Here is a 27337-nt window from a genome sequence, read left to right as displayed (position 1 = left end):
AAAAAAAAAAAAAAAAAAAAAGAAAGTGTTATTTCATGAAACTTTTGTGTATTTTGCATATATAGATACCCCAATGTAAACTGTATTTGTTACTTTGGCTCATAGTCCAAAAACTCTTGAAAGCCACTAATCTAGCCCAGTGCCTTCGTTTCATAGGTGGCAAAATTAAACCTATGGGTCATGTGATTTGCCAAAATTCACTCAGGAAGTTAGGGATGAAATCCTTGGGGCTTCAGACTCCAGGGCCAGAGATTTTTTAAAAAACAAAACAAGGCTGGACTTGGTGGCTCATGCCTGTAATCCCAGCACTTGGGAAGCCGAGGCAGGCAGATCACCTGAGGTCGGAGTTTGAGACCAGCCTGGCCAATATGGCGAAATCCGTCTCTACTAAAAATACAAAAATTAGCCCGGCATGCTGGTGGGCGCCTGTAATCCCAACTACTCTGAAGGCTCAGGCAGGAGAATTGCTCGAACCCAGGAGGCGGAGGTTGCAGTGAGCCGAGATCGCGCCACTGCACTGCAGCCTGAGCGACAAGAGCGAGACTCCGTCTCCAAAAAAAAAAAAAGAAAAACCAACTATGCCATGATGTGTTGTCATTTTATAACATCTACTTGTGAGCTTCTTCAGGATTCATTATCTTTATTAAGGTGGTCTGTCAGTAAATGCTTTGTATTACCATTAACTTAAAATTCAAGTCACTGATTTCCAAGCCTAGTCAGAATTCTGAACCAAAACTATTGGCACCTATATTTTGTTTGTGTGCCTTTTCTTTTACTATAAGTCCATGAAGTGCCATTTTCTCAGTCACTTCTAGGTCATGGCTCAGTAATTGTTCTGCTTTGGAGATCAGACTTCATCCCACCTGAGGCGTCTGACAGTAGGGGAGAAGGCAGATGTTTGTTTTTCAGTGTCACATAATTGTTGTAAGATGGTGTTCTTTGTCCTGTGGAGTGTGCCATTAACCCATTTATGCTGGAGATTGCAATTTTTTGAATTTTTGCAATCAGATCTTGGCAATGACATTGAGCAATAGGATATAACTCCCACATGCTTAGCGTTCCAATAATGGAACACAGGCATAAATAGAAGCTTTACAAACTTTACAAAAATGTGCATCACTGGGAAAGTAACAGGACTTACCATACCCTGTGTGCCAGCTATAAATGCAGGCCAATGGTACATGTGATGGCAGCAGAAGAGCAGGGCAGGTACTGAGCCATCATCTAGCAGGAGAAAGTACCTCCTGGATTGTCCAGGAAGTAGTCCTGTGGTGGGAGGGAGAGAAAGGGTAAGTTTATGTGTTGTGTTATAATACCATTGTAATTATGGTAGTACGAGTGCTTTAAGATTATTAAAGAGCCTCTCCCCACCCCTGATGTAATTTGATTTCTTTGAAATTGACTTTTGGATTTATATATATAGAATTAAACTAGTTGTATTAAAAGAAGTCTTAAAAGCCCTCCTATCTGTAGTAACAACTTTTCCATGAATTTATCATCATTTAATTAAGGACCAGTCATTTAACACTGATTGTGAAATAGGAGGAAACACCCATTTAATCTTGAAAGATAAATTATTTTCTAGTTTTGCATTCATTCTATTGGTTTTGAAGAAAAGTCACCTGTAATCTTTAACCACTTAATATAACTACTGTTAACATTTTATGTCTTTTTCCTATGTATAAATAAGTTTTAAAACATACCTGAATGAAGTTTTAAAATGCATAATTACATACCAGATCTTGTCATTTAACATTTAAGAAGAATGGTCTTTATTCCTCTGCCTTTTTCCTAAATGTTGATGTGCTGGAGGTGTCCTTAGCTCTGTCACCTTTGTGGTGACCATATACACTTCCTGTTGAATTTATCTAAATTTCTCTGGTCTGGTGGCTTAGTTACTATCTCTGTTGGGACTCCCAAAGCTGCATATCTAATCATGATTTTTTTTTTTTTTGAGATGGAGTTTCACTCTTGTTGCCCAGGCTGGAGTGCAATGGTGTGATCTCAGCTCACTGCAACCTCTGCCTCCCAGATTCAAGCGATTCTCCTGTCTCAGCCTCCCAAGTAGCTGCGATTACAGGCATGTGCCACCATGCCCAGCTAATTTTTGTGTTTTTAGTAGAGATGGGGTTTCTCCATGTTGGTCAGGCTGGTCTCAAACTCCCAACCTCAGGTGATCCGCAGGCCTTGGCCTCCCAACGTGCTGGGATTACAGGCGTGAGCCACCGCTCCCGGCCTCATATGACTTTTTAATGTTGTTATAACTACCTGCCTATCAGAAATCTCCAGTTGGATGTTTCATAGGTATGTCTTCATGTAAATCTGTGTTGTTCTCAAGGGTTCCTTAGCATGACATACAAACTCTTTAAAATCTTAGTGGTTTACTTCTCTCCTGTCATCTCTCTCTACCGTTCCACATCGTTATTTCCTACCCCTTCTGGGCCATTTCCTAGCTTCTGGGCCTCTCATCCCCTTATTCCATGTTGGTCTGGCTACTCAGATGTCAGCTTTGATAGTCTAATCTCCGGAAAACGTCTTTGAACTCCTCTGCATTATGGCAGGGTGCAGTGGCTCTTGCCTGTAATCCCAGCACTTTGGGAAGCTGAGGTGGGCGAATCACTTGTGGCCAGGAGTTAGAAATTGGCCTGGGCAACATGGTGAAACCCTGTCACTACTAAAAATACAAAAAATTAGCCAGGTGTGGTCATGTAGTGAATCTTTGCAATCAGACTTTGATGATGACCTGTAGTCGAGCTACACGGGAGGCTGAGGTGGGAGGATCACCTGAGTCCAGGAGGTCGAGGCTACAGTGAGCTGTAATTGTGCCACTGCATTCCAGCCTGGGTGACAGAGTTAGCCTATCTAAAAGAAAGGTTAAGATTCAATAAAATAAAATAAATGAAAGCTTTTTCTATCATAGCATTTGTAACTTTATATATTGTTGTCATTGCCTGTTTACTAGACTATAATCTTATTCATGTCTTATTCCTCTTGGATTCTCTAACCCCTGGCCTGTCCTAGCACTTACTAGGAATGTAATACAAACTGGTTGAATGAATGAGCAGTAGTGTGAATGTTTCCATGAAGTTAGTCTTCTGCAGTATTGTTTTTAACATCTTCACAGCGTCTGGCGTACCGTAGTATAATCGTCCCCTCAATTTTGGGGCATTTTCCTTTTTCTTTTGCTAGAGTACTGATGGGTTTTCATGGAAGTTCAGTGTTCAAAAGAAGCTTAGTGATTTTTCCACTTAACTTTCTTATTGGAGACTCAGCTGAGTTTGTGACATGCCTGGATTGTGCACCTAATAATAGTGACAGAACCAGGGCAAAATTTTATTTAGGTTTGCTTCCTGCTTTATCGCTCTTTTCAGCTTCTTATACTGCTTTTATGAGACCCTCATAAAGTCTTTTTGTCTTTTAACTTACCTGCTCTCAAATTTAATGGGTGTTTATTCAGTAGTGCCCTTCTTCCCTTACGGGGTGCTATTAGTGATAATATTTCTGAAAAAAATTTTTTAACGCAATAACCTCCCACATACCTGTTTAAACTTTGTTACTGACTCATTTGGGGAGCTTGCTCTTATTTGTGACTTCTCAGGATTTTGCTGGTGCCGTGGGTAAGATACGACTTCGGAAGTGACCTTCCTGCAAGGCATGGGGTACTTTTCTTTTGGTTTAGCATGTTGGCAGTATCTGGCTCATAAAAAAGTGGCCCTTTACATACTCCTGCTCCCACTCCCTAGCTTTCTAACCATTCCTTTCTTAATTCCTCCCTGTTTGCTCTTCCTGTCTTCTAAATGTTTGTGATGGTTAATATTATTGAGTGTCAACTTGATTGGGTTGAAGGAAAGAAAGTATTGGTCCTGGGTGTGTCTGTGAGGGTGTTGCCAAAGGAGATTAACATTTGAGTCAGTGGGCTGGGAAAGGCAGACCCACCCTTAATTGGGTGGGCACCATCTAATCAACTGCTAGCGAATATAAAGCTGGCAGAAAAACTGGCCAAGCCTCCTAGCCTGTATCTTTCTTCCGTGCTGGATGCTTCCTGCCCTCAACATCAGACTCCACGTTCTTTGGTTTTGAGATTCAGACTGGCTCTCCTTGCTCCTCAAGGAGATATATACATATCTCCTATTTAGTTCTGTCCCTCTAGGCCCTGACTAATACAATGTATATATCTCAGGTGCTGTCTTTGGCCTTGTTTTCTCTTCTTTCCTGGCAATGTCATATAATAACTGCAAAGATCATTCACAGATTTTACTTCTTGGTCGACATCTCTCTCAGGTTCCAGGCCCCTGTTTATTCTCAGCTGCTTTCTGCATATCCCACAAATCTGAGTGTGAGGCTTAGATGTCTTAACTAACTCTTATGCCAGATAACATCATCTGGTACATAGCTCGTTTCCCTTCCTCCACTGAAGTTCTGTATTGCTCCTATTTTGGCAGTTTTAAAAAACAGCTTCACTATCCTGTCATCTAGGCTCCAGACTTAGCCAAATTGTGCCGGTCCTATTCAATAACATTGCTTGAATCTCTTGAATCTTTGTGGCCCATACCCCCATTACTCGCACTACACTTATTTTAGGAATTAATTTTCTTTGACTTAGTCAACATTTTCTCTTTACTCCCATCAAAACACACATTCAGAGGACATCTGAGATGCTCACTTTTCCTAACTTCATAATCCTAGCCACCCATTCCAGATTTCATTAACACTCCCACCAAACTTGTCCTCATTTTATCGGGATCCTGTAGTGCCTTTTCTTTTTTATTTTTTAGATGGAGTTTCGCTCTTGTTGCCCACGCTGGAGTGCAACGGCACAATCTTGGCTCACTGCAATCTCCGCCTCCCGGGTTTAAGTGATTCTCCTGTCTCAGTCTCCCGAGTTGCTGGGGTTACAGGCACATGTCACCACACCTGGCTAATTTTTGTGTTTTAAGTAGAGACGGGATTTCATCGTATTGGTCAGGCTGGTCTGGAACTCCTGACCTCAGGTGATTCGCCTGCCTCAGCCTCCCAAAGTGCTGAGATTACAGGCATGAGCTACCGTGCCCGGCCAGGGCGTGTCTTTTCTTATAAACTCTCTGATTAAAACACTTGAAGCACCAGATGAAGATCTTTGTAATTTTTTCACAGTTGTTCCAGCTTCTAATAGATGATTGGCTTTCCAACTTTTATCTGCTGCTTTAAACACACACACACACACACACACACACACCTGTAGTGTTGTTGACCCTGGGGAAGGTGGGTCTTACCTATTGGTGCATCTCCAGTAAGATCCAAAGAATCAGTGAGAACATTGAGACTTAAGCAATGTAGCCCATTGCTGTCAGGTTATTTCTAAAGCTGCAGCTTTGATCATATTACACTCTGTACCCCAAAACTGTGTTTGGGTCCCTGCTGCTTCCAGAAAGTTTAGGTAAGTTCCAGACAACCTGGCATTCCAGGTTTATTGTATGTGGGCATGGAGCTGTTTCCAACCCTAAATAACCCATCATTTCCCACCTCGCCTACAAATGCACCCTATGTTGTAGCCACATAGATGTATCTGAGACCCTTAGTCTGGAACCCCTGTCTGTTCCTTCCCACATCTCTCCATTCTGTGCACATGAATTCTTCCTCATTTCACAGACCTAGCTTCAGTGCTGACTCTGCCATAAGCCTTCCCTGATATGCTCAGGTGGAAATAATACCACTTATTTCCTATAATGTCGAAAATGTTATATCTGTACATAAAGGCATAGTTCTGTCACCCAGTTCACAGTGGCTCTGCTCTACTACATTTCTAATTAAGTTTTGAAGTTTCCAGAGAGGGCATCATAATACAAAGTGAACTGGTAGGCTTATATATTTTTACTCGATGCATCTTAAAAGTACACCAATATACTGAGAAGATGACCAGATAGGACTCAAAGACCTAATTTCTAGTTCCACATCTCTGTCAAAGCTTAGATAACTCAAGATCTCTTAGCCTTGTTTCCTTTATAAAAGAAAAAAGTTCAGACAGGCATGGTGACTCATGCCTTTTAGCCCAGCACTTTGGGAGGCCAAGATGGGAGGAGCACTTCAGTCCTGGAATTCAATACCAGCCCGGATGATATAGGAAGGCCCCATCTCTACAAAAAATAATCTAAAAAATTAGCTGGCTGTGGTAGCGCACATCTTTGGTTCCAGATGTGTGCTACCACAGCCAGCTAATTTTTTAAACCAGGAGGTTGAGACTGGACAATCACTTGAGCCTGGGAAGTTGAGACTGCAGTGAGCCATGATTGTGCCACTGCACTCCAGCCTGGATGACTGAGACCATATCCCCCAAAAAAAGAAAAAACAGTTGTATGAGATAGTTTCAAATGTAACTTTGAAATTACAACAAAGCCTACTTATATAAATGCTTTAGAATGGGAGGCAGCAAGCTTCAAAGGACCATGTTATTGTAGGCTTTGCTGACCACATGGTGTTTGTTGCAACTACCTAGCTCCACTACTGTAGTTTGAAATTGACCATAGAACTAACGGGCATGGCTAGCATTTTATTTACAAAAATAGCAGCAGCCGTGGTTTGCTTTAGAAGTTAGAGTTGGTGAGTGGTCATTGTAGTCTGACTCAAGAAAGCTGGACTGGTTTTAAATGGGATGTGGACCCTTGGCTTTGTTCTTTTCATATAACAAAAGTAACACCATTGTTTTTACAGTACAGATGTGAATATCAGTAAGTCCACCATCATCCTCAGCTTCTTCCCTGGGTAGCCCCTGTTAAGTGTATAAATCGTTTTTGAAAGGTAATATGTGGCATGTCCATAAAGGTCTGGCAGTGTCTTAAAAAGGTAAATATATGCCCACCCCCTGAGCCAGGAGTTCTGCTCTTGGGTGTGCTTTATCCAAGAGAAATGAAAATATACATTCACAAAATACTCTTGTACAAAAATATTCATAGTAGCTCTATTCATAATAGTTCCAGACTTGGAACAGTTCAGGTTTTTATCAGCTAGGCGATAGATAAACTTGCATGTCTACCCCATGGTATACTACTCAGTGGTAAAAAGGAATGAACTACTGATGTACAAAATGTGATGAATCTCACAGGTTGACTGGGAACGAAAGCCTTACCAAAGAGAGGACATACTATATGGTTTTATTTATGTGAAATTCTAAAATAAGCAATTCTTACCTATGCTGAAAAAAAAAACCCAGAACGGTGGTTGCCTTTAGGGCAGTGGACAGGGAGAATGACTAGGAAGGGACGTGAGGGAACTTTCAGGGTGATGATAAGTGTTCTGTATCTTGAATAGGGCTTTGGATCATAAGTGAATGCATTTGTCAAAACTCATTAAGTGGTATATTGGAGATTTGTGTATTTCACTGAATATGCATTTTTTCTCAATTTTAGTTTTTCTCAACAACACATGCTGAAGTGTTCTCTGATGTTTGCAACTTGAATCTTAAAAATGAGATAAATAGGTGGGAATTGAACAATGAGATCACTTGGACACAGGAAAGGGAGCATCACACACAGCGTCCTATTGTGGGGAGGTACGGGGGGAGGGATAGCATTAGGAGACATACCTAATGTAAATGACGAGTTAATGGGTGCAGCACACCAACAGGGCACGTGTATACATATGTAACAAACCTGCACATTGTGCACATATACCCTAGAACTTAAAGTATAATAAAAAAAGAAATGAGATAAATACAGCAAAATGTTAAATGTAGAATCTTGATGGTTTGTGGGTGTTCACTTTTAGGTTTCACTCAACTTTTCTGTGCATGGGTAAACATTCCTAATTGAGTGTTGGAGAATATGAATACACTTCGTGTGTTTCTCTCTACCTCCTTCACCAGTCGCAGAGTGTTTCCTACAGATGACTATCAGGTTTCCTGTCAGTCCTTTTTTCAGCACCATTTTTATATATGTATATAAACATGTTTCTGTATATATGTGGAGTGTATAGAAATAAGTAGGTTCTTGTCTACCTTTACATGAGTAATAGGAGATTCATATGTTCTGGAACTTGATTTTTTTTCACTTAATATATTTTGGCTGTATATATAGGTTTGTGTCATTCCTTTTCATAGCATAATGTATTAGTCCATTTTCACATTGCTACAAAGAACTACCTGAGACTGGGTAATTTATAAAGAAAAGAGGTTTAATTGACTCACGTGATATGGCTTGACTGTCCCTACCCAAATCTCATCTTGAATTGTAGCTCCCATAATCCACACATGCCATGGGAGGAACTCAGTGGGCGGTAATTGAATCATGGGGGCAGGTCTTTCCTGTGCTGTTCGTGAGATAGTAAGTCTCATGAGATCTGGTGGGTTTTATAAATGGGAGTTCCCCTGCACATGCTCTCTTGCCTGCCTCTGTGTAAGATGTGACTTTGCTTCTCATTCACTTTCCACCATGATTGTGAGGCCTCTCCAGTCATGTGGAACTGTAAGTCAGTTAAATCTCTTTCCTTTATAAGTTATCCAGTCTCTGATAGGTCTTTACTAGCAGCATGAGAAGAGACTAATAAATACACTCACAGTTCCACATGGCTGGGGAGGCGTCAGGAAACTCACAGTCATGGCAGAAGGTGAAGGGGAAGCAAGGCATTTCTTATTCTTACATGGTGGCAGGAGAGAGAGGGAGAGAGCCAAGGGGAAAGTGCCACACACTTTCAAACAACCAAACTCATGAGAACTCATCATGAGAACCGCAAGGTAGAAGTCGGCTTCCCATGATTCAGTCACCTCCCAACAGGCCCCAACATGTGGGGATTACAATTTGAGATGAGATTTGGGTGGGGCACAGAGACAAATCATATCACATAATATTCCATAGTGTGGAGATTATGCTATAGAATATATATATTTCTTTCTGATAAATGTTTAAATTCTTTTCAATTTTATCTTAAAATTGCTGCAGTGCGACTTTTTATCTAGAATAAACTGAGAAATGGAATTGCCAGTTTATAATATATATTTATTTTTATTAATATATTGTTCTGAGTGGGCGCAATAGCTCATGCCTATGATCCCAGCACTTCGGGAGGCCGAGGCAGGCAGATCACCTGAGGTCAGGAGTTCAAGACTGCCTGGCCAACATGATGAAACCCCATCTCTACTAAAAATAAAAAATTAACTGGGCGTGGTGGCGGGTGCCTGTAATCCCAGCTACTTGGGAGGCTGAGGCAAGAGAATCGCTTGAACCTGAGAGGCAGAGGTTGCAGTGAGCCAAGACTGTACCACTGCACTCCAGCTTGGGCAACAAGAGTGAGACTCTGTCTCAAAAAATATACACACACACACACACACGTGTATATACATATATGTGTGTGCATATACATATATGTATATATTGTTCTCCAAAAAAGCTGTACCAGTTTATACTGCCACCAGCAGTGGATTGAAGTACCTTTTCTCCTCAAGCACTGGATATTATAACAATATTGTACAGTCATACAAAAATATTGTACAGTTTTTTCCATTTTGATAGGATGCTGGTATCTATCTGGTTGGTTTAATTTGTAATTTCTTCAATATTTTTATATTTGCACAATTTTAATTTTTTAAAAATGCCTGTAGTCTAATTTTTTTCTTTTGTGGGGTTTTTTGTTTTAAGACAGGGTGTGGCCTGGTGACCCTAGCTGGAGTGCAGTGGCATGACCTCGGCTCACTCTGCCTCCTGGGCTCAAGCGATCCTCCCGCCTCAGCCTCCTGAGTAGCTGGGACTACCTGTGTATGCCACTATGCCTGGCTAATTTTGGATTTTTATTTGTTTTTTGTGGGTTTTTTTGTTTTGTTTTGTTTTGTTTTGAGATGGAGTCTTGCTGTATCACCCAGGCGGGACTGCAGTGGCATGATTTTGGCTCACTGCAACCTCCGCCTCCTGGGTACAAGTGATTTTCCTGCCTCAGCCTCCCAAGTAGCTGAGATTACAGGTGCCTGCCACTACGCCTGGCTAATTTTTATATTTTTAGTAGAGATGGGGTTTCACCATGTTGGCCAGGCTGGTCTCAAACTCTTGACCTCAAGTGATCTGCCCGCCTCAGCCTTCCAAAGTGCTGGAATTACAGACGTGAGCCACCATACCCACCTAATTTTTGTATTTTTAGTAGAGACTGCGTTTCGCCATGTTGCCCAGTCTGGTCTCAAACTCCTGAGCTGAAACGATCTGCCTGCCTCAGCCTCCCAAAGTGCTGGGATCACAGGGGTGGGTCACAGCCCTCTAACCTCTGTTGTGTTCTTACTGGTTAAAGGAAATTTTGATACACTTTGAATATTAAAGCCTTTATTATACTTGTAAATATTCTTTATGGACTCTTTTTGCTCTGTTGTCTCTTAACTCTTATTTTGGTTTATTTTTTAAATTGTAATGGTTTTAAACGAACATTATCACAGATATAACAGTCTTCTGTGGGTTTTCTTAATCACTTATCCCTATATATTATATAATCCATCATTTCCCCACTGATTGGAGTTGGCAACTCTGTTACATGAAAAATTCTATTTTATATGGATTCTTTTTAGGATATTGTTTTGTTTATCTGTATCTTGATTCCTGTGTATCATCACACTATATAGTATTTAGACTCTATATTCGTGATTGTAAAGTAAAATACATGTGTAAATTTTGTGTCAATACTATCTGTTCAGTTTTAGTATCCACTTACAGAGCGTACAAAAAGAATAGTTTTATGTATGGAAAATAGTCTATTCTTTCCATTTTGAGAGAACCAACTAAAGCCATTTGGACTTGGTGTCTCTTACTGGGGTAAAGCTCTGTTTTGTAAAAATTTATGGTTTGAATGTTTTAATTTTCCTAAAATATTTTGTATTTCATCTGTTTTCACATTTACTAATTGAAAACACTTTTGATCAAATTGATTTATTATTTAAATTTATTGAATGGTTTTGGTGTGGTTTTTCATTACATTTTGTGTCCGTTAACTTGTGTTTTTATCTTAAATCTCTCCTACTTTCTTTGGATTTATTTTAGTCTTGAGCTGAAAATCCGGCTTTTTTGTTAGTCGTGTATTTTAATGATGTTTTAATGAATGCATCTAAGGCTATGGGTTTTACTTTGAGTTCTACTCTGATTACATTATTGTTTTGAATTTTGGATATTTATTTTATTGTCTTTTAATTCAAGGATTAAGACACAATTTTCTAAATTTGTATTGTTAATTTCTAATGTATTTTGAGATGTTAGAGAATGTGGCCTCTTTTTGTGTGTGTGTGTGTTTTAGTTTTGAATTGTGTTTTGTTTTTGTAATGTAAGTCATGGTCAGTTTGGGGGCAGTGTTCCAAGTTTGTAGAGCGTACATTTCTTGGTGACTACAAAATTCTACATATACTAGGTATCTGTTGTGTTTTAAAAATACACATTGCCCTTTTTGTTATTCTTTACTCAGTCTGTGGGTTTCTGGAGAGGTATGTTGACATCTCTGGTCATGATTGTGGTGAATTTTGTAACTCTGCTTTTGCTTTAATCATTTGAAGCCACTTAGCATCACAGAGGTTCATGGCTGTTACGCTGTATCTTCTTGATATGTTTTTATTTACTTTTATTAAACACACAGTATCTTCACCCTTGCAAATGCTTTTTTACTTGAATTCTAGTTTGCATACAGTAATAATGCCATATCTGCATTTCCTTTTGTTAGCCAAGACCTATTTTATTTTCCTGTTTATTTCAACCATTGGTGTTTTAATTTTAGGTTGTCTTCTATAACAGCTTTAAGTGGATTTTTTAACTGACTCTGATAATGTCCTTTATTGTTTCACCACTTTTAAATCATTCCTGCCATATTATTGACATTTTAATTACAAATTGTTATTGAATATAGGCCAGGTGCAGTGACGCACACCTGTAATGCCAGCTACTCGGGAGGCTGAGGCACAAGTATGGCTTGAACTGGGAGGCAGAGGTTGCAGCAAGTGGAGATCGAGCCACTGCACTGCAGCCTAGGTGACAATGAGGCTATCTCAAAAAAAAAGTTATCAAATGTAAACAAATTTAAAACTTTAGCCTTATGTAAAATACAAATACAGTGACAAAATCATTGGCTGCCTGGTGAAGGGTGAAAAGGAGCATTTTAGACGTGATGGTAATGTTCTATATCTTCAATGGAGTGGTAGCCTCACAGATTTTACAACAGTCAAAACTCAGTGGAATTGTATACCTGAAGTAGAGGAAACTTACTATATGCAAATTATTCCTCAGAATTGATAAGGAAAAGCAATCAAAACATGTTATTTAGCTGTTACCAGTAAGTCTTAGCAGATCTCTGCTCACCATTGCCTTACGTAGTTTTCCTCTTTGCCGTATTAGTATTATTATTTTTTTTTCACCCAGGCTGGAGTGTAGTGGTGCTGTTGGTTCATTGCAGCCTCCACAAGCTTCCACCTCTCGGGTTAAAGCGATTCTCCTGCCTCAGCCTCCCAAGTAGCTGGGATTACAGGCATGCACCACCACACCCAACTAATTTTTGTTTTTAGTAGAGATGGGGTTTCACCATGTTGGCCAAGCTGGTCTCAAGCTCCTGATCTCAAGCTATCTGCCCACCTCAGCCTCCCAAAGTGCTGAGGTTACAGGCGTGAGCCACTACACCCAGCTCTCTTTATTCTTGACGTTCTAAAATTTTACCTTTTAGTGTCTAGGTATAGGATGTTTTCCAGTATTTTTTAACATTTCCAATCTAGACACAAGTTTGTTATTTCTTTGAGAGTTCTTGCCCCACCCTCTTTTCCTGTGAAGTTCCTATTAGATTTGTTTGTATTTCTGGTTCTCTCCCCAGTGTCTCAACAATTTTTCATATACTCCCTTTCTGTTAGCCCAGTGTTATAGAATACCTGACTTGATCTTTAGCTCACTGAATTTTTCTTCAACTTGACCAGTTCTCCTGAGGTTAAATTTTTGTCTTTAACAGCTTTATTTAGGTATAATTAACATACAATAAACTGCACGTGTTTGAAGTATACATAGTTTTGGCATACACTCATGTATATGTGTGTGCATATGCTATATGCATTAAACTATCACTGTAATCAAGATAATGAACATTTATCATCCCAAATATTTCCTCTTGTAACCCATCTCTGTTCTTAACTCTCCAGGCTCCAAGCAAAAGTAAATCTGCTTTTTGACACTCTGTGTTAAATACAGTCATGCCTTCTGAGAAATGTGCTTAGCTGTTTTCATTGATTTCATTGTATTATAAAGTGGACTTGCACAAATCTAGATGGCATAGTGCACTACATGTATAGGCCATATGGTATAGACTGTTGCTCCTAGCTACAAACTTGTACAACATTTTACTGGATGAATACTGTCGGCAGTTGTAACACAATGGTAAGTATTTGTCTATAAACATATCTCAGCATAGAAAAGGTACAGTAAAAATGCCATGTAAACATGAAAAATGGTATACCTATATAGGACACTGACCTTGAATGGAGCTTGGCAGGACTGCAGTTGCAGTGAGTGAGTGGTGAGTGAATGTGAAGGCCTAGAACATTACTGTACACTACTGTAGACTTTATAAACACTGTACACTTAGGCTACACTAAATTTATTAAAATTTTTTTTTTTTTTTTTTTTTTTTTTTTTTGATACGGAGTCTTCTTTGCTCTTGCCGCCCAGGCTGTGAGTCGCACGTGGCCGTCTGTCAGCTCACTGCAGCTCTGCCTCCCGGGTTCACGCCAATTCTCTGTCTCAGCTCCGAGTAGCTGGTACGACAGGCGCACGCCTCGTCGCCCGGCTGTTTTTTTGTATTTTAGTAGAGACGGGGTTTCACCGTAAGCCAGGATGGTCTCGATCTCCTGGACCTCATGATCCGCCCTCTTGGCCTCCCAAAGTGCTGGGTGGGATTACAGGCTTGAGCCACCGCGCCCGGCCTGTAATGTTTTACAACTTTTTTTTTTAATTGAGATGGGGTCTTGCTATGTTGCCCAGGCTGGTCTCGAACTCCTGGCTTTAAGCGATCTTCTCACCTCAGCCTCCCAAAGCTATGGGATTGCAGGTGTGAGCCTCCATACCCAGTGACTTTGTATACTTTTAATAACACTTAGCTTTTAAAGCACAAACATACTGTATAGCTGCACAAAAATATTTTCTTTATATGGTTATTCTATAACCTTTTATCTATTTAAAATTTTTTGTTAAAAACTAAGACACAAACATGCACATTAGCCTAGGCCTACACAGAGTCAGGATCATCAGTATCACCGTCTTCCACCTTCATATCTTGCCCCACTGGAAGGTCTTCAGGGGCGGCAACACATATGGAGCTGTCCTCTGTGATGACAGTGCCTTCTTCTGGATACCTCCTGAAAGATTGCCTGAGGCTTTTTACAGTTAACTGTGTAAGTAGAAGGAGTACACTGTAAAATAACAATAAAAAGTATAGCATAGTAAATACATAAACCCATAGCAGTTTATCATCATTATTAAGTATTATGCATTGTACATTGTTGTTACATACTACACTTTTATGTGACTGGTAAGTTTGTTTATACCAGCGTTGCTACAAACACGTGAGTAATACATTGTGTTGCGACATCACTAGGCCATAGGAATTTTTCAGCTTTATTATGAGCTTAATGGGACTATTGTTGTGTATGCAGTCTGTCACTGATTGAAATGTTTCATGGTGTATGTCTGTGTGTGGAATCATGCAGTATTTTTTTTGGGGGGGGAGGATCTGACTGTCATAGAAGATGACAGGTCATGTGCATGTTATTGTCTCTTTTTTCTTTCATTTTCTTTTCTTTCTTTCTTTTTTTTTTTTTTTAAGACAGAGTCTCACACTGTCGCCCAGGCTGGAGTGCAGTGGCGCGATCTCAGCTCGCTGCAACCTCCGCCTCCTGTGTTCAAGCAATTCTCCTGCCTCAGCCTCCCAAGTAGCTAGGATTACAGGTGCCTGCTACCATGCCTGGCTAATTTTTTGTATTTTTAGTAGAGACCGGGTTTCACCATGTTGGCCAGGCTGGTCTTGAACTCCTGATCTCAGGTGATCCACCTGCCTCGGCCTCTCAAAGTACTGGGATTAGAGGCATGAGCCACTGTGCCCTGCCTCTTTTTTCTTTAGCATAATTATTTTGAGATCCATCTGTGTTTCCATATGTATCCATAGTTCTTATTGCTGAATAGTATTGCATTGTATGGATATAGCCAAATTTATTAATTCATCTGTTGGTGGATATTTGGGTTGTTTGCAGTTTTCAGTGATTACAAATAAAGTGTCTGAACATTCGCGTTTCCCTGCTGTGTGAACATGTGCTTTTATTTTTCTTGGGTAAGTATCTAGGAGTAGATTGGCTGGATCTTTTGGTAGGTGTGCATGTTGCTAACTTTTCAAAAGATTGTCAAACTTTTTCTTTTCTTTTAAAAATAAAAAAATTAAAAAAACATTCCCACCAGCAAGATGTGAGTTTCAGTTGCTCCACTTCTGGGTCATTATGTGGTATGGTCAGTCTTTAAAATTTCTAGCATTCTGGTGGGTACGTAGTGGTAGCTCATTATAGCTTCGATTTGCCCTTTCCTGGTGACTAATGATTTGGAACACCCTTTTTATGGGCTTATTTTTGCAATCCTTATATCTTGGTGACGTTTCTGTTCACATCTTTTGCTTGTTTCAAAAAATGTGTCTTGGACTGGGTGTGTTGGCTCACACCTGTAACCCCAGCACTTTGGGAGGCCAGGGTGGGAGGATCATTTGAGCCCAGGAGTTTGAGAGCAGCCTGGACAACAGAGCAAGATCCCCCTTCTCGCCTGGGCATGATGGTTCACACCTGTAATCCCAGCAGTTTGGGAGGCCAAGGCAGGAGGATCACTTGAAGTCAGGAGTTCAAGAACAGCCTGGCCAATATGGTGAAACCCCATCTCTAGTAAAATTACAAAAAAAAAGACCCCCCCATCTCTACAGAAGAAGAATTTGTTTTTAATTAGCTGAGCATGGTGGTATGTGCCTGTAATCCTAGCTACTGGGGAGGCTGGGGCAGGAGGGTTACTTGAGCCCAGGAGTTTGAGGCTGCAGTGAGCTGTGATTGTGCCACTGCACTCCAGCTTGGGCAGCAGAACGAGACCCTGTCTCTAAAATAAAATAATATGTTTTGTTGTAAAAGTTCTTTGTATATTCTAGATATGAGTGAGGCATTTATTTTATGTTTTGCAAATATTTTTTCCCAGTCTTTGGTTTGCTTTTTCGTTTTAGTAACTGGGTTCTTCTGTAGTTTGATTCTTCTTCAGTTAAGCTTTTCTACTAAGTTTTTTATTTCAATAATCAGAATATGATACCTGATTTTTAAAAATTATCCTTCACCTTCTACTGTTTTAATTATGCTTATTTTTCTTTGTTCTATTTGCTGATATGGCCTAGTGTTTTCAGGTATTGCTGTCTTTGTTGAGTTTCGTACTTTTCTTTATGGATTAGTTTTATCTTGAATGTGTGATAATAACTGGTTTTGTGCTCCTCTTCTGTGTGTTTAGACTTTCCTATTACAACATTCAAGGATGGAGGTAGCCTGTAGAGCCAAGAGCAGCCTGGGTGTGGAGGTTGTCTGCTCCTTTAACCTTTCACCAACCCTGTCAGAACATTGCCCACTTTTTCAGCCCAAGCACCCAAGCTCCCTGTTCCCACTTCAAGCAGATGCTGCTGCTACTGTTGCTAGTTGCTTGGCACCAGGGGCTCATGCATACTGAGAGAAGCAAAGCTGTGCTCACCTGACTGCTCCTGCTGTGGTACTCCATCTCATAACCTAGTCTTTGACCCAGAGCTCCCTCCTTCTCTCCATCTTTGGTGAGCCAACTACTTTATTTCTGGGTGGCCTTCTCTGATGTCCCTTTTCTTCCTCTCCCTGCTAGAGAGGATTCTTTTTCTGTTTTTTTCCTAGCATCCAGTATCTATAATTCATTGTTTACATGTCTGTCATTTGTAATAACTAAACTCTTGTAGAGAAGCAGCAGATATTATTCACATGTGAGTTTCTATCACCCTGAGTAAACAGAATATTTGAATGAGACATTTTTATTTAGAGAATGGGAGTTTTAATTAGAAAAGACAATAGAGCCTGAGACTCCCTGGGAGAGCAGGCCAGGAAAGGTACCACATGGAGAGCAGGCCAGGTAAGGTACCACATGGAGAGCAGGCCAGGAAAGGTACCACATGGAGAGCAGGCCAGGTAAGGTACCACATGGAGAGCAGGCCAGGTAAGGTACCACATGGAGAGCAGGCCAGGTAAGGTACCACATGGAGAGCAGGCCAGGTAAGGTACCACATGGAGAGCAGGCCAGGTAAGGTACCACATGGAGAGCAGGCCAGGTAAGGTACCACATGGAGAGCAGGCCAGGTAAGGTACCACATGGAGAGCAGGCCAGGTAAGGTACCACATGGAGAGCAGGCCAGGTAAGGTACCACATGGAGAGCAGGCCAGGTAAGGTACCACATGGAGAGCAGGCCAGGTAAGGTACCACATGGAGAGCAGGCCAGGTAAGGTACCACATGGAGAGCAGGCCAGGTAAGGTACCACATGGAGAGCAGGCCAGGTAAGGTACCACATGGAGAGCAGGCCAGGTAAGGTACCACATGGAGAGCAGGCCAGGTAAGGTACCACATGGAGAGCAGGCCAGGTAAGGTACCACATGGAGAGCAGGCCAGGTAAGGTACCACATGGAGAGCAGGCCAGGTAAGGTACCACATGGAGAGCAGGCCAGGTAAGGTACCACATGGAGAGCAGGCCAGGTAAGGTACCACATGGAGAGCAGGCCAGGTAAGGTACCACATGGAGAGCAGGCCAGGTAAGGTACCACATGGAGAGCAGGCCAGGTAAGGTACCACATGGAGAGCAGGCCAGGTAAGGTACCACATGGAGAGCAGGCCAGGTAAGGTACCACATGGAGAGCAGGCCAGGTAAGGTACCACATGGAGAGCAGGCCAGGTAAGGTACCACATGGAGAGCAGGCCAGGTAAGGTACCACATGGAGAGCAGGCCAGGTAAGGTACCACATGGAGAGCAGGCCAGGTAAGGTACCACATGGAGAGCAGGCCAGGTAAGGTACCACATGGAGAGCAGGCCAGGTAAGGTACCACATGGAGAGCAGGCCAGGTAAGGTACCACATGGAGAGCAGGCCAGGTAAGGTACCACATGGAGAGCAGGCCAGGTAAGGTACCACATGGAGAGCAGGCCAGGTAAGGTACCACATGGAGAGCAGGCCAGGTAAGGTACCACATGGAGAGCAGGCCAGGTAAGGTACCACATGGAGAGCAGGCCAGGTAAGGTACCACATGGAGAGCAGGCCAGGTAAGGTACCACATGGAGAGCAGGCCAGGTAAGGTACCACATGGAGAGCAGGCCAGGTAAGGTACCACATGGAGAGCAGGCCAGGTAAGGTACCACATGGAGAGCAGGCCAGGTAAGGTACCACATGGAGAGCAGGCCAGGTAAGGTACCACATGGAGAGCAGGCCAGGTAAGGTACCACATGGAGAGCAGGCCAGGTAAGGTACCACATGGAGAGCAGGCCAGGTAAGGTACCACATGGAGAGCAGGCCAGGTAAGGTACCACATGGAGAGCAGGCCAGGTAAGGTACCACATGGAGAGCAGGCCAGGTAAGGTACCACATGGAGAGCAGGCCAGGTAAGGTACCACATGGAGAGCAGGCCAGGTAAGGTACCACATGGAGAGCAGGCCAGGTAAGGTACCACATGGAGAGCAGGCCAGGTAAGGTACCACATGGAGAGCAGGCCAGGTAAGGTACCACATGGAGAGCAGGCCAGGTAAGGTACCACATGGAGAGCAGGCCAGGTAAGGTACCACATGGAGAGCAGGCCAGGTAAGGTACCACATGGAGAGCAGGCCAGGTAAGGTACCACATGGAGAGCAGGCCAGGTAAGGTACCACATGGAGAGCAGGCCAGGTAAGGTACCACATGGAGAGCAGGCCAGGTAAGGTACCACATGGAGAGCAGGCCAGGTAAGGTACCACATGGAGAGCAGGCCAGGTAAGGTACCACATGGAGAGCAGGCCAGGTAAGGTACCACATGGAGAGCAGGCCAGGTAAGGTACCACATGGAGAGCAGGCCAGGTAAGGTACCACATGGAGAGCAGGCCAGGTAAGGTACCACATGGAGAGCAGGCCAGGTAAGGTACCACATGGAGAGCAGGCCAGGTAAGGTACCACATGGAGGAGCAGGCCAGGTAAGGTACCACATGGAGAGCAGGCCAGGTAAGGTACCACATGGCAGAGCAGGCCAGGTAAGGTACCATATGAAGAGATACTGGTCTGTTTCTTTTACTGGTAGGTTAATCTTAGGCAGGTTATTTAATCTTGCTTAATCTTTTTATATTACAATAATTTTAATTATATAAAATGCGAGAATGTGTGTATACATACATATATCTGCATACATTTTATTAAAACAGTACATGTTCATTGGGTTTCGGTTTTTGTTTTTTGTTTGGAGACAGAGTCTCACTCTGTCACCCAGACTGGAGTGCAATGGCACAATCTTGGCTCACTGCAACCTCTGCTTTCCCAGACTCAAGCGATTCTCCCACCTCAGCTTCCCGAGTAGCTAGGATTACAGGTGCATGCCACCATGCCCAGCTAATTTTTGTATTTTTAGTAGAGACCAGTTCTCACCATGTTGGCCAGGCTGGTCTCGAACTCCTGACCTCAGGTGATCTGCTTGCTTTGGCCTCCCAAAGTGCTGGGATTATAGGCATGAGCCACTGTGCCTGGCCAACAAATGGTTTTTTAAACAGTACTGGGACAACTGGATATTTCCGTGCAGAACAATGAAGGTGGACCCCTACCTTAAACCGTATACAAAAATTAACTCAAAATGGATAAAAGACCCAAACTTGAGAGCTAATTTATGAAATTCTTAGAAGTAAACATAGACGCAAGTCTTTATGACCTTGGATTAGTCAGTGTTATTTTAGATATGCCACCAAAAGCACAAGCAACCAAAGAAAAAATAGATAAGTGGTGCTTCATCAAAATTAATAACTTTTTTGCTTAAATAACATTATTATGAAAGTAAAAGGATAACTCGTGGAATGGGAGAAAATAATTGTACATTATATATTTGATAAGGGGCTTGCATCTATATATAAAGAACTTTTAGAACTTAATAAAAAAGGCACATAACCAAATTTAAAAATGAGAAAATGATCTGAATAGACGGTTCTCCATAGAAAATATACAAATAACCAATAAGTTTATGAAAAAATGCCCAGCATCATTAGCCATTAGGGAAAATGCAAATTAAACCCACAAAGAGATATTACATTGTATCCACTAGGATAGCTGTTTGAAAACACAGTAAGAGAAGCGTTAATGAGGATGAGGAGGAATTGGATCCCTGCTGTAGGAGTGTAAAATGGTGAAACTGCTTTGGAAGACAGTCTGCCGGTTACTCAAAAGGCTAGAGTTACCATATGACCTGGCAGTTTCACTCCTAGGTATATACCCAAGAGAAATGAAAGCATTTCTTTACACAAAAACTTGTGCATGAATGTTTATAACATTATTCACAATGGCCAAAAGGTATAAACAACTCACATGCACATCATCTGATTAATGAATTAATCAAATATTATATATCCATACACAGTGGGATATTAGCCATAAAAAGGAATGGAGTACTGATATATGCTGTAGCAAAAATGAACCTTGAAAACACCTTATGTGGAAGAAGCCAGTGACAAAGGCCATGTATTACATGATTCCATTTCTAGGAAATGTCTAGAAAATAGATCTATAGAGACAAAGTAAACTAGTGATTGCCAGGAGCTGGGTGCAGGAAAGGAGAGGAATGGGAATGGGTATGGAGTTTTGGAAGGAGGTATTGAAAATATTTTAAAATTTATTGTGGTGATGGTTGTACAACACTGAATATAAAATGTAAACTTCACACTTTATATATGTGAATGGTATGCAAATAACATTTTAAAATCAGCATTATTTTAAAATTCAAATATACAAAAGATTATAAACTTGCACCTGTTCATATAATGGATTTTTTTAGAAATTACACATGTCTCTGCTTTAAAATGTTTTAAACTATAAATGGAATACTGGTTTATTTACCAAATGGAAATGGTTGCTAGTCATCAGAATTTTCTGAGAGGCCCAATCTTTCTAGTGTCTAGGTCCCTGAAGATAACTAGAAAGTATGCAGAGGTTGGGAGTAAGATCACAGGGTCTAGTCACGTGTTGAGGGGGCATGTTTCCAGGCCGCATGAAGTCCAGTGACTTTTCCCTATGTCCAGATTATGTGTGCTGGTGTTGCAGCCGGACGCAGTGGTTCACACCTGTAATCCCACCACTTTGGGAGGCCGAGGCAGGCAGATCACCTGAGGTCGGTAGTTCGAGACCAGCCTGACAAACATGGAGAAGCCTCATCTCTACTAAAAATACAAAATTAGCCAGGTGTGGTGGCGCATGCCTGTAATCCCAGCTACCCAGGAGGCTGAGGCAGGAGAAACCAGGAGGCCCAGGTTGCGGTGAGCTGAGATCGTGTCATTGCTCTCCAGCCTAGGCAACAAGAGAGGAGCTCCATCTCAAAAAAAAAAAAAGGATCATTTGAGTGTGGTGGCACACAGCTTCTTGGTATTCCCAACTTCTCAGGAGGCTGAGACTGGAGAATCACTTGAGCCAAGGATTCTAAGGATGCAGTGAGCTTTGATTGTACCACTGTACTCCACTCCAGCCTGGGTGACAGAGAAAGACCCTGTCTCAAAAAAAAAAAAATTTTTTTTTGTTTGGTGTGTTTTCCAGATTCCTGACATAGAGCTTCTAAAGACCCTGGAATTTGAGTAGTAGGAGTGTCTTCATTATGCTAATGAAGTGATTGGCAGTGGGTCCAGATAGCTTCAAGATGGAGGCTCGTCCCCCAGAAAGTCCAAACCAAGTCCCAGCATGGTTGGGACTTTAAGCTAGCCAGACCTCCAAGGACGGCAGGAGAGAGGGCTGGAAATTGAGCTCTATTGTGTGGCCTATGGTTTAGTCAATCATACCTACATAATGAAACCCCAGTAAAAACTCTGGACACTGAAGGTCAGTGGAGCTGCCAGGTTGGGAAACACATGTGCTGGGAGGGAGATTGCCCGATTCCTCAAAGAGAGGACACAGAAGCTGCATTGCCTCCCAGACCCCTTTCTATGTGTATCTTTCATAATAAAACTGGAGTCCTAAGTTGAGCACTTACTTTCCTGAGCTCTGTGAGTCATTCTAGTGAACAAACTTGAGGGTGCAGTGGAAACCTCCTGTATTAGTTACTAGTTGGTCAGAAGTGTGGGTAGTGCGAGGACCTCTACAGTGGCATTTCTATGGAGGACTGAGCCCGTAGTGTGGGGTAGTTGGTGCCAGAACTGAATTGTATGCCCAGTGTGGTTGAGGCAGAAGAGCTGGACAGGGCCCGTTTCTCCTTCCCCTGGATGACATGGTGGTAAGCCTTGCCAGGTTTCTTTTTGTTTGTTTGTTTGTTTTTGTTTTTTGAAAAGGAGTCTCTCTATGTCACCCAGGTCGGAGCACAGTGGCACATTCTCGGCTCACTGCAGCCTCCGCCTCCTGGGTTCAAGCAATTCTCCCATCTCAGCCTCTCAAGTAGCTGGGATTACAGGAGTGCACCACCACGCCCAGCTATTTTTTGCATTTTTAGTAGAGACGGTTTCATCATGTTGGCCAGGCTGGTCTCAAACTTCTGACCTCAGGTGATCTCCCCGCCTCGGCCTCCCAAAGTGTTGGGATTACAAGTGCAAGCCACTGCGCCCAGGCTTGGTTTTTTCTTTTGTAGAGTCCACATGAATCAAACCTCATTTGTCAAAACATTTTTTGAGAGTAAAATGCAATTCACTGGGTACCTAGTATCTGGGCACCTGAGGGTAACTGGAGTGATACGCTTCCATGAAGTCTAGTTGCATTATCATTCCAAAATGTTTTTAGTTTGTTGCTTTTTTCCCCCATTAGGAGTCTTGTTTTTATTTCGTCAAATCTCTTGACTTTTATTTTCCTTTCTATAATGTGAATAATTAAATAGATACTACCTTTACTACTTTTTTTCAGATGGGGCTAGAAATTAGGACACTTACCCAAAGTCACAGGAAAGAGGTCAGGCCAGGATTTGAGCCCTGTTGGATTCTCTAGTACAGCCCATGTATATGACCATTCTGCTGCACTGCCTCCAGGTGGATCTCTGTCTCACACCCACTTTCCCCCTTATCAAAACTACGAGGAGAGAAAGAAGGAACAGAAATGAAGAGGGGTGCTGGGTACAGTGGCCCACACCTGTAATCCCAACACTTTGGGAGGACAAGCTGGGTGGATCACTTGAGGTCAGGAGTTTGAGACCAGCCTGGCCATGGCCAACATGGTGAAACCCTGTCTCTTCTAAAAATACAAAAATTAGCCAGGAGCGGTGGCAGGCGCCTGTAAATCCCAGCTACTTGGGAGGCTGAAGTAGGAGAATCACTTGAACCTGAGAGGCAGAGGTCACAGTGAGCCAAGATTGCACCACTGCACCCAATCCTGGGCAACAAGAGTGAAACTCCGTCTCAAATAAATAAATAAAATACTGATGTTTCTTCATCATTTAAGTCCATGTTAGTTTTTTTTTTTTTTTTTTTTTTGGTTTGGTTTTTGAGATGGAGTCTCATTCTGTCGCCCAGGCTAGAGTGCAGTGGCATAATTTTTAGTGCACTGCAGCCTCTGCCTTCCAGGCTCAAGTGATCATCCCGCCTCAGCCTCCCAAGTAGCTGGGACTATAGGCATGCGCCACCATGCCCAGCTAATTTTTTGTATTTTTAGTAGAGACGGGGTTTCGCCATGTTGGCCAGGCTGGTCTTGAACTCCTGACCTCAACTGATCTGCCCACCTTGGCCTCCCAAAGTGCTGGGATTATAGGCGTGAGCCACTGCGCCTGGCCCATGTTAGTTTCTTTAGTTGGATAATGACTTAAGGAAATTCCTTGAAAGATTTTAAACTAGGGAACGTTAGTAATATGATAGGCACTATTTAGGCTGTGTTTGCTGTTTTCTGCTTACATCAAGTAGCACTGAGGCGGGCATGGTACATTGAACAGGTTCCATGAACACTATCCATGACTAAGTCAGGACGCCACCCTTTAGATCCCCATCAGCAAACTACATCTGAATAACTAACTTAACTGCCATTTTACACCTGGGTAAGAGTAGCAATTTACAACTTCTGTTTTTATTTTCTGGTATTTTTTCTCTTAGTGGGGGAAGAGGTAGTTGATAAAGTATCATATTTATATGTGAGACTTAACTAGTTTAAGTTTTTAAAAATTAGGTTTGGTTCTTGGCAGAAGGATCTTGTTCAAGTAAGGAAAATTCACTTCAGTGCTGGAAATAACTTTTTTACTTGTTTCTAATGACCACTAGTATATGGCATTAGATTTGGGACATAGCTGTTAATTTGTGTACATACTGTGTGAACGTAATTCTTTGTACTCATTATTTTCATTGTGTAGTGGTTCTTTAGAAAGCAGATTTGGAGAGACAGTTTGTTCATATCTGCTATATATTTATTTGCTTTGTAACTATTTTGTAAATATAATTTACATTATTTTCCTAGAAATTTAAAGTCAAAATGTTCAAAACAGTATTGTGATAAGAATATTTTAAGGTGACTTACAAACACTGCTAAATAAACTCTTAGCACTTTTGTTTCAGACATTTCCACTTTAGTGTTAACTGCATAGGTCAACAAACTACTGTGGCCCCAATCTGACTATTTTTGTAAGCAAAACTTTATTGGAATACAGCCACACTCATTACATTTATGTTTCTGTCATCCCTGGCGTAGAGGATTTTATCCCTTCATTCCTGCAAATACCTGGATCTCAAAGAATTTCTCTTCTGTATCTTATTAAACTGGCCTGTGGGCTTTCTGTGTGTTTCATTTCCCTCTATAGCAAACCGATTACTTCTTTGAGATTGGTCTTCCTTTTCTTTTTCTGCAACAGGATCGCAGTATGTGGTAGGGAAGTGATGCTGTCTGAAGGTGACATCCTGTTCTCCTCTCTTCTGTCCTCTCGATCCTTATTTTGGCCACCTGGTAATTGTGGGGGAGGGGTAGAATGCTAGTCTAAATTATAAAATGAAATTGCTTGGGGTTGGGGGAGATTCCTGCCATGCAGTTGAGAAATAAAAGTTACCTAGCTTTCAGTACAATCTGGTTTGGGGTCATGGGGTCTTTTGAGAATCAGAAGAAAGTTGTGGAACCACTCCCCTGGGGGTGGGAAAGAATATATTCAGAAATGTATTATTACAGAAATCTTTGATCAGTTTTTAAACATTGAAATACAAGTGACTTTACCAATGTATTCTAATATACTTGTCGGCAGCCACTTCTGATGTTAGAACTTTGAATATAGACATTTGAGAAAAATAATTGATTTTAAGTGTTCCCAAAATAAGTCACTGGTTCAGGATAGATCTATCTTAGTGTTCCCAAATTGTGAAAGGAAAAAGATTAAGCCCTTCATGTTGAAACGTGGGTTTCCCAAATCTTGGACTGTGCTTGGCAGTAGAGCTATGAAATTCCGTTGATCAGAGGGCTTGTTCCTGGCCTTGTTCTTTTTCACTTCTGCACGAGCCCTTCCATTTGACCAGTGTGTCCTAAGCTTTATTCATTGAATGCTATCTTCATGAGTTTGCCTTCTCTGCATATTTCCTGATATTCTTTCAATGAACTCAGTTTTTAAAATATATATATTTAAAATTTTTAAATATGGAACGACTCACAGATTTGCATGTCATCCTTGCACGAGGGCCGTGCTCATCTTCTCTGTATCGTTCCGCTGTTAGTATATGTGCTGCTGAAGTGAACACTTAATATTTTGTAAAGACAAAGTGTTGCCCGGCCTGGTCCCAACTCCTGGGCTCAGGCGATCCTCCCATCTCAGCCTCTCGAAGTGCTGGGATTACAGGTGTGAGCCGTCAACTCACTTTTTAAAACTTAAATTTAAGCAAATAATTACTGTCTGTGAAATATGGGTTTCATGTACTAGTTCTTTTATATTTGTCACTTAAAGGAACATGTAAATATTGGGGGTTTTGTTTACCTAAAACCATCTTTTATCTTTTAGAGGGCATCAAGTTCATTTTGGGAAACATTTCCCTATGTGCTGGAATTTTAAAGCTTTGATTTTGAACCAGAGTATGAATGGTGGAAGCTGCTTTAACTTGGAAATACCAGAGGAAAGGAGGGATCATGGGATGGGTGGGTGCTGCCTGCTGAAATACCCCTTGCTTGGGCAAATTTATGTGTCCTGAATATGAGGATATTTGGCTATGTGCATGGCAAAGCTTGGGATCATACCCTTGCAAGAATAGTTGGTTTGTTCTTTAACCTGGCCAAACATGTATACACACACACATGCGTGCACATTTCATACATTTTATTTTCTTTTACAGGTTTGATCTTACTCTTCTACCTAGTTTTTTATGGGTTCCTGGCTGCACTCTTCTCATTCACGATGTGGGTTATGCTTCAGACTCTCAACGATGAGGTTCCGAAATACCGTGACCAGATTCCTAGCCCAGGTAATTTTTTTGCGTTTTTGTTTTTTTTTTTTTTTTTTTTTTTTTTGAGACAGAGTTTTGCTCTTGTTGTCCAGGCTGGAGTGCAATGGTATGATCTCGGCTCACTGCAACCTCCGCCTCCTGGGTTCAAGCGATTGTCCTGCCTCAGCCTCCCAGGTAGCTGGGGTTACAGGCATGTGCCACCACGCCCGCCTAATTTTGTATTTTTAGTAGAGAAGGGGTTTCACCACATTGGCCAGGCTGGTCTCGAACTCCTGACCTCAGGTGATCCACCCACCTCGGCCTCCCAAAGTGCTGGGATTACAGGGGTGAGCCACCACACCCAGCCTCAACAGTCTTTGAATGCCAGCTCTCCCTTGGTGATTGGACATGACCCTTGTCCTCAGATGCTGGTAATTCTTAGAAAAGTAAGAAATAGTAATGTGCAGAACTTCAGTGTGTGTAATTCCAAAAACTGTAAACTAACTGCTAGAGATGACAGAGAAAGGAAGGTTCTACCTAGAGAGGAAGGTTCAGTCCTAGAGGAGTGGGATTTAGAGGGCAGGAGAGTGGGGAATCGGGCCAGGAAGGTGGGAGTCTAGCAGGTTTCTCTCTAGAGCAGCAGTTTTCAACCACTGGGTCATATGGCAGCATCTGGAAATATTTTTGGTTGTTACAGCTGGAGAGGGTACTGTGAGTAGAGGCCAGGGATGTTGCTAAACATCCTACAGTGCATAGGACAACCCCCACAACAAAGAATTAGTCAGCTCAAAATGCCAATAATGCCGAGATGGAAG

The 27337-nt window shown here is 41.9% G+C and overlaps 1 protein-coding gene across 2 annotated transcripts in view; it reads left to right on the top strand.

The window, feature by feature from the left end:
• The first annotated feature begins 2278 nt into the window (after nucleotides 1-2278).
• ATP1B3 (ATPase Na+/K+ transporting subunit beta 3) overlaps nucleotides 2279-27337 on the top strand; it is a 46491-nt gene continuing 21432 nt past the window's right edge. Inside the window, exons 1-3 of one of the 2 annotated variants that reach the window (XM_017862622.1) lie at nucleotides 2279-2304; nucleotides 24980-25071; nucleotides 26433-26561. In XM_017862622.1, the coding sequence (XP_017718111.1) occupies nucleotides 2294-2304; nucleotides 24980-25071; nucleotides 26433-26561 (232 nt within the window). In that variant the 5' untranslated portion in view covers nucleotides 2279-2293. Of the gene's footprint in view, nucleotides 2305-24979; nucleotides 25072-26113; nucleotides 26239-26432; nucleotides 26562-27337 lie in introns of those variants that run through there. The other variant, XM_017862633.1, reaches the window with a different exon arrangement.

Source organism: Rhinopithecus bieti, unplaced genomic scaffold (assembly GCF_001698545.2).
Source record: "Rhinopithecus bieti isolate Rb0 unplaced genomic scaffold, ASM169854v2 scaffold_2654, whole genome shotgun sequence".
Classification (NCBI taxonomy): Eukaryota; Metazoa; Chordata; class Mammalia; order Primates; family Cercopithecidae; genus Rhinopithecus; species Rhinopithecus bieti.
The sequence above is the reverse complement of the archived record's forward strand: the minus strand, read 5'-3'. Positions and strand labels throughout refer to the sequence as shown.